This window comes from Monopterus albus, unplaced genomic scaffold, assembly GCF_001952655.1.
Source record: "Monopterus albus unplaced genomic scaffold, M_albus_1.0 scaffold122.1, whole genome shotgun sequence".
In the NCBI taxonomy this organism is placed as follows: Eukaryota; Metazoa; Chordata; class Actinopteri; order Synbranchiformes; family Synbranchidae; genus Monopterus; species Monopterus albus.
In genome coordinates, this window is record NW_018128002.1 from 820,949 (window position 1) to 829,158 (window position 8,210).

The window sequence follows — 8,210 nt, forward strand, 5'->3', positions numbered from 1 at the left end:
CTGACTGATATACATATACAACAACCGACCTTGACTTTAGCTTGACTAAGAGGTGGTTAGCTGGTTGTAATATAGATCCATACACTGATGTTCAGCCTCGGGGAAAATTAGATTAGACATATCAGACTTGTTTTTGCCAGTGGTCCCAGTAGCAACTAGAAATTGAATAGTGATGAATGAGCTACAAAAATAGCTAGAAGAGTCAAATTAGGGCTAAGGCTTTACAGGTAAACCTCATTCATACATTGTGCACACTAGAGGGGATAACCTGTAGTTCTCTTTTGTAAGTTAATAGAATTCACATTTCTCTCTACAGTGTAAATGGGCCACATCTGTCTTTTTAGGTAAGGTAACACAGAATTAGAGAATAATAATAACAATGTATGATATACAGTAACTACCAGTGTAAAATAATTTTTACACAAGTTTGGTGACAAGACAACAATGACAAATGCAGCAGAATACTGCAGGATTTTGCTGCTACCCGAGCTCCACACTGAATGTAGTATTTCTCTCTTTTATCTGTTATTTTAATGAAAGTAAGACTTGTATCTCCATGGTGGTGGTGGTGGTGATGCTTTAAGCTGCAGGGATGTGGTTGATATTGATCTCATAATGCATATCCAGGTTTGATGTATGGCATATGGATGGACTTTTGATATCTTCCCTGCCTCCCATTGTTCAGGTAGCACAGTAATAGTTTGCTGGATCAATGACCAGAAATCAGAGACACACACTGAGCCTCTGTTCTTTCCCTTTTACTCCTCACCTACGAGGATCTGATGAAATGTATATTATATATGTATAATTGCACACTGACTGTTGCACATACAGCTGATGTAGCTTATATTTCTGGTATATTTTTTATATGTTTTTAAATTTGCCCTTATTTTGTATTATTATTTATCTATTTTTACTTAGACTTTATATTGTTTGGAATTAATTGTGGACAAGAGAGGAAGAATTTCATTGTACAAGGAAACATGTTTCCTTGCTGTGCATATGACACTGAACACTTTGAACCTTTGAACTTTGAAAATAAAAAAATCTGGAGAGGAAGTGCATGTTTTTTTTTTAACTATGAGGAATTAAATGACATCTTTCAGTGTAATGACCAAACCACATCCTGTGGCTTCATTTTCAAGACAGTGCCTCTTCTCTTCCCTTCCCTTCCCTTCCCTTCCCTCAACCTCGCCGCCCTGTCCCATCTCTTCCCTTCCACTCTACTCTACTCTCATCAGGTGTAACCAGTGCAGGAACTTCGGTAAATATGCTGAAGGTGACCCATCAGACCATTAGTGAGGAGCTGTCCAAGACTGTTCTCCTGCCCTGCCTCTTCACCCTCCGTCCCAATGCCAGTTCATCCCATGAGCGCCCCAGGATCAAGTGGACCAAGGTTTGGGGCCAGAGAGGCTCTAATGGCCTGCAGAAGGAGCAGTCGGTCCTGGTGGCCAAAGACAATGTAGTCAAGGTACTGAAGGGGACTACTGTTTAGATGAGATTAGATTAGATTCAACTTTATTGTCATTACACATGTACAAGTACAAGGCAACGAAATACAGTTTAGCATCTAACCAGAAGTGCAATAACGGCAGTGCATAGTGCGCAGTATCTTTTTAGTGTTTGGTGTCACATTTTTGGAGAAATTGTGTGTGGCTTGGTGGTGGTGTTCATTTTCATCATTCCTTTTTTCTCTCTCGCCTCCCTTCTCAGGTGAAGAAGGCCTTCCAGGGCCGTGTAACACTGCCTGGTTACAGTGTGAACCGCTACAATGCCAGTCTTTCTCTGACTGGGCTACGTTCCAGTGATTCTGGTCTATATCGCTGTGAGGTTGTGGTGGGCATCAATGATGAGCAGGACACAGTTCCCCTGGAAGTCACAGGTAATTACAAGCTGACAAACTTTAAGAGGGCAGCCATTTTGAATTTGAGTCACAGGTGTGATTGGAAATTTTATTCTAGCTTAGAGCAAGCCTAGTGGTGTGCTAGTCTTGTATACTAAAGTTAGCATTGCACAGACTTGGACAGATATTTAACATAATGCATAAAAAAACAAATTGAGAGCATTTTGAGTTTACATTTTAAAGAACTAGAGAGCTGAAACTAAAACTGGGTTTTGCTCCAGAAAAGAACTTCATTCAAAATCTCACTGACAAGTATTACATCGCTAGTAACAGTAGATGTTTTTAGACAGCAATTTACAATGAGATTGTTGAAAGAATGACTTCAGGAGAGTGTGTTTTATGGATATGGTGAAACCATGTTGCATTTTGATGGCAGAAGTACTTGTTGATCAACTTTGTTAAGATTACAAAGATTTCATCTTTTAACAGCCAAGTGCTAGGTGAATTGCCTTAGAATATGGAAAGAAGTCCAAGTGCTAGGTGAATTGCCTTAGAATATGAAAAGAAGTCCTGAGGGATACAAGGCTAGAGAGGCTATCATGACTTCACTATATTCTCCATATCTAGTTGACAAGCTGCTGCAAGTTAGTACACTCATTACAGCCCCAGGAGTGGTTGTTTAGAACTGCTAACAATTTAAGATACCTGAAAAATAATTAAGCATGCTCACAAGTTTTTGCTTTGTGCTATATATCACTAGATGGGTCCTGTTTCACATCTCTGGAGCAGCATTTATCCTCAAATAGCTGAGTAGTTAGTATAGCTACAGTCAAACTTGTGAAAAGAGAGGTGCTTTTTAAACACAAATGTGACCACTTACACTATTGTAAGATTTGAATCCTATAGGCTTCAGTTACTTTATGAGCTTTAGTTATTTTTATTAACTTTAGTTTCCTTTAGTTACCTTTCATAATTTTATTTTCCTTTAGTACTTTTCATACCTTTATTTTCCTTGCTTATGTTGTATTCCGGTTCTTTGTACCATGCTAACTCTGAGAGACGAGGCAGTCCAAGTAGCTTCAAAACAGTGCTGATTTATTCCATGAACACAGGTAAAAATTAACATTACACGCTCAGGTATCTTGCACCTCCAACATGCACGCAGGCAGCTGAAGGATGAAAGACCCCGAACCCAACAGGCCTGTACATTATATCACTTTGGGCTAATCCCATACTACACAGGAACGTCAAACCGTGACGTCTCCCGGTGCCAGCTTTGCAGCTGACCAGAGCAGTAGTCAAAACATGAAGAAAATCAATGTGTGATTGTCCGTTGATTGTGTGATGTGTATCTAAGACATTCTGACACGACATCTAGTGACACGTCATGACATTAAGCTTAAGAAGATATTATGATTACGATTATGATTAAACACGTCATACAGTAATCAACTTTCTATCTAGTTATCCTTGAGCATAAACAACCTGGAGTCCCCCATGGGAATGACTAAGCATTTTAACAGCCTAAGCTAGACATCCTGTCTACACTAAACATCCCTAATACAAGTACCTAACCAATATCTATCTGACTAATATAGGCTCTATTTGTATTATAAAGCCCTTCCGGTTCTTTCAAACCAGGAACTCACAAAGACGAATTAGACCACTTAGATTTTATAAAAAAAATAATCGTGCTGGTTTATTCAGAGGATCACAGGTAAAATTATCATTACACGTCCAGATCTCTCCCACCACCAAACCTGTGCGCAGGCAGCTTGGAAGTTCCAGGATTCATTGTTAGCTACCGACCTGAAAATCACAACACTCACACACCTGGCTTGGCTTCTAGCACATGGTCAGCAAGTCACGCCAAGAGCCTATAAAATTAGGATACATGTAAGTCCAACCTCTGTGCGGGGTGGACTCTGCCCAAGAAGATAAATGTAACCAGAAACAATGACTTTTTGGGAAGTTTTCCTGCAGAATTTCTGTATCTCATAGCCCAGCACTATAGCTTTACCATGTGACCACACTTTGATTAACTTTCTGTTGATTTTATACAGTCCTCTTATGTCTTCTCTTCTTGCACTTTCAACAAAAGAACTGGGGTTTTCTAACAGTACTATAAAAGATATCATTGAAATTTAGACTAAACTGCAAAGTTTTACCACTATTAATCAAGAAAGGGAACACAAAAATTATTTGGGGAGGTGCTAGCCAAACCTTTCAACATGTGGCCTGAGATATAAGGATGGCAACAATGACCAAGATATGTTCTGAGTTAATGAGAGGTTAACTTAGTTTCTGTCATTAATTTTGACTACAAAAAGTAACACCTGGCCATAGCTTTGTTCAGTTTAAATCTGATGTAAATTGTAAGTGTAGCATCCCCAGCCAATTGATATGCGTGCTCTCTTTTACTGATGGTTCATTTGTACTTTATTTGCTCCTTGAAATCCTTTCATTACACCTTGAACACACCGTAAGAGCTATGAAACAAAAATAAAGCTAGTTAGCACCCAAAATTACAGATAAATATTTAGCAAAATGCGATAAAATAAACACAGTGTTCAGCAATAACACAAACGGTTAAATCACACATAAACGTAGCTTAGCGTCGCATAGCGTAAAGCTAACATTAGCTCCTTTGGCTAACCCAATAGGCAAATTAACAACCCAAAAGGAATCATTGTACCCTATGAACTAAACATTACGAACCTTGTGCCTATATTTGCTGGATGCTAAGCCAAAAATAAAAACTGTATATTACTTTCTTATCCTCTGTTTTCATTGACTATTTATTCCTGTTTTCTCCATTCACTTCCTGTACTTCTTCTTCGTTGGTCTTAACTTCCTGTTTTATTTCTTCCTTCAAAATAAAATACTCCGTAGTAATAAACGTATTTTATAGAACAAGCAATGAAACTAAATTGTATTAATAAATACTATAAACGGTTAATAAAAATGGTTATTTACAATAAGCTTTAATGTGATTGGACATTCACAGTAAAGCATTTTTAGAATATAGGGAGAAAATAGAGCAGGAATTACTTCAAAAGCCTGATTTCTGTGATTCAGTATATCTTAACAAATTGTGTGGATGCTGATAAGCATCCACACTGTTTTCCTGTTCTTCATTTATTATTATGTGGATGCTGTAGCAGCAGCATCCACATTCTTGTTATCCTGTTCTTTATTATTATTGTGTGGATGCTGTAGATGATTTTATCATGTCAATCAAAAACAGTGGAGAATTATAAACTGTTTTGGAGGACTGGCTTGAACTTCCAACATCCCAGGGACAGGGTCCCAGTTTACCTAGATATCAGAGACAAATCATCCAATCAGAGGGCGCATAAGGCCCCCTTTTGGAATCTCAGTACAATGTAAGCATGTCTTGACTGCATTGCCAAAAGCATCTGTCCACCTGCCTTCTCATGCAAATGAACATGAGTCACAACCAATTCTCAGCCCATAGGGCCCAAATTGATGTTGCCCCACCCTCTGTAGCTGTAACAGCTTCAACTCCCCTGGGAAGGCTGTCCACAGAGTCCAGGAGTGTATCAATGGGAAATTTTGACCATTTCTCTAGAAGCACACCTGTGAGGTTAGGACTTTATGCAGACCAGTTGAATTCTTCCACATCAACCTCACTCCCTTGGGAGCATGAGACTGTCCAAAATGTCCTGGTATGCTGAAGCTCCTTACACTGGACCAAAGGGGCCAAGCCCAGTTCCTGAAAAGGAACTTCCCCTCATAGTCCGACATTCTGCATCGCACTTGGTGGTGTCAGGCTTGGAAGTTGCTGCTCAACTTTGGAGCCCCATTTAATGAAACTCTCCATGCCCTGTGGTGGGGCCACTCTGAGGGCCACACGAAGTGTCAGGACTGGACTGGATCTAGAGCCATTCTGTTAACTTTTATTGTGATTTTATTTTGCCATGCAAAGTATTTTGGTCAGCTGGATGCTGCCCCTAAAGTGCTATATAACTAAACCTGACTCGACTTGTTAATTTTTACAGGTGGGTTTTGTCCAAACAGTTCCTAGCTGGTTTTCTGATCCTCCTCTGTCTGTCCCTGCATATTTGATGTCACCCTATGCTCCTATTGGCCAATGGTTTCTTCACTGAGTTTGAACGACTCCCCTTTGTAGTCAGACCTGCTGCCTCAGAGAGCGGTGATGTGTAGCTAACTGTCCTTTACCTATTTTATGAGGATAAAGGTTTTACCAGCTTGCAGTGGGACAGATGATTCCAGGATGTCCTCTCAGCTATCTTTACTGCTGTAGGTGTGGTGAGCAGTACCTGGTATGGACCTTTCCACCTTGCACTGGACCATTTTATTCCTTTTAATCACCTTCAGTAGCACCCAATCTCCAGGTTTCACAGGTTCAATCTGCAGCTCCACTGGTTCTCCTAGAACAGAATTAATGCAAACTATCTCCTTGTATGTTAGCATTTTTACCATATAATCTGCCAGAGTTTGTCCAGCTTCTTCATCTGAACACTGGAAAGGTTTTAGCTGTGGAAGAATAATGTAAGGTCCACCATACATTAATTCACAAGGTAAATACTGCAGGAACTGCATACATGTGCAGGAGTACTAATGGTAGACAATAAATCCTTTCCAATTCCCTCTATGGTTTTTCTTAGTTTTGCTTTAAGAATGCCATTATGTCTTGCCACTAACCCTGCAGGTTGTGGATGATAGGCACAGTGGTGTTTCAGGTCTGTGTGTAAAGTTTTGGGCTAACAATGTTATTACACTGTTTACAAAGTTCCATTGTCGTTGTATATTTTTTCAAGTATTCCATATCTGAGGATTATTTCCTTCACCAGTGCCCTTGCTACTGTGAGAGCATCAGGAGTAGCTGTGGGAAACACCTCAATCCATTTGGTAAACATGTCTATTATAACCAAACAGAATTTCTTTCCCTCACACTTATTTAACTCTACAGAGTCCATGCAGATGTGTTGAAATGGAAATTGTGGTTTTGGAAACTGACCTCTTTTAGTTCTCAAGTTTCCTCTTGCATTGTGGCAAGCACATATTTTACAGGTAGCACAAAAATTGTTGGACTAATTTGAAAATCCATATGTTATTAACACTTTGCCTAACATGTCTATTTTCCCTCCATGTCTGTCCTCCCTCCTGTTGAGACATGACTTTGTCCATGTCTCAAAATTGCAGCATATCAAAATAACTTAAAAAGCATATCACTCTGACCCACCATCCTATAGTGAGTATAACTGGGCACTTCAGTGTAAAAGATTCACAATGTGCTTATTTCTTAAACGCAGTACATATCAACACAAATGTTCTATTCAGTCACATAAATGCCTTTTAGTAGTGTATATTCCTCGCAACAAACAAAGTGTGCAAAATTCCCTTAATTGCAGCTAACATGACCAACACGTGGTATTTCCACACACATGCCCACTGAGAACAGACAAAAGGCAAGACAATTAAAAATGCCTCTTTGGTGGTTCTCCAACCTCTAAAATGGAACTTCAATCAGTCTACATTATTGACCAAATCCTTTAATTTCAGTGCAAAACAAGAGGTCTTTCATACCTTTTTCTCTTGTTTTTAACCCACACAGAGAGAAGAAACAATGCTCCATTCGTGAATTAGCGAAGTTAAGCTAACTGAAGCATTTTAGCACACTACATCCTGTTTCATCAAAATAACATCCCGTTTTTCAAAATAAAACCCAAAATACAAACGTGAAAAAAAAGATAAATATTGCTCAGAAATAAATTTTCTAAAACCGTCCACAAAAACTGTCAAATGTCCTCTCCATAATGTGTAAAAAAAACAAATGAAATAATATAAAACATAGCATACAAAGCATAGCATTTTAACACCTTGTAATTATATCATTTTACTCGCACAGCTCCTATGTATATATATATATACACGTTTGCTGTCATGCACCTCCTTCCCTGCAGCCACCGCCAGGGTGCTGTTCACTCTGGAAATAAACAGCAGAAACCTCTCCTCCCTGGGAGCTTATTAACAAAAATGCAGTAGACTTCTTTTAGCCTGTTATTTAAAACAGCATTCTGCATGTTTGGTGAATTTTAAAGTATCATTAAGTGAGTGATGATTTACTTAATGTCTTTGTAACAAAACTGTTGATTTGGGGCGGACAGCCGCTCAAATTAAAATTTAATCAGAGGCAGCGTATCGGCCACAGACGTTACGTGGAACTGGTTTTCTTTCAGGACTAAAGATTCACAACATTCGTGTTGTTGGCACAATATACAGCGGCACAGCAGTATTGTTGTAATGATTTAGGGCAGGCTTTTCTTGCCTAGCTAGGTGAAGCGGAGGGTCCTGGACTCTCTCTTGATGGTCCGACTAG

At 39.2% G+C, this 8,210-nt stretch overlaps 1 protein-coding gene across 5 annotated transcripts in view; it reads left to right on the top strand.

Moving 5' to 3' along the window:
- ncanb (neurocan b) overlaps positions 1-8,210 on the top strand; it is a 193,811-nt gene that overhangs the window by 45,519 nt on the left and 140,082 nt on the right. For all 5 annotated transcript variants that reach the window (XM_020612265.1, XM_020612264.1, XM_020612267.1 and 2 more), the window contains exons 3-4: positions 1,242-1,471; positions 1,714-1,882. In XM_020612265.1, coding sequence (XP_020467921.1) covers positions 1,242-1,471; positions 1,714-1,882 — 399 coding nt within the window. The remainder of the gene's footprint in view (positions 1-1,241; positions 1,472-1,713; positions 1,883-8,210) is intronic.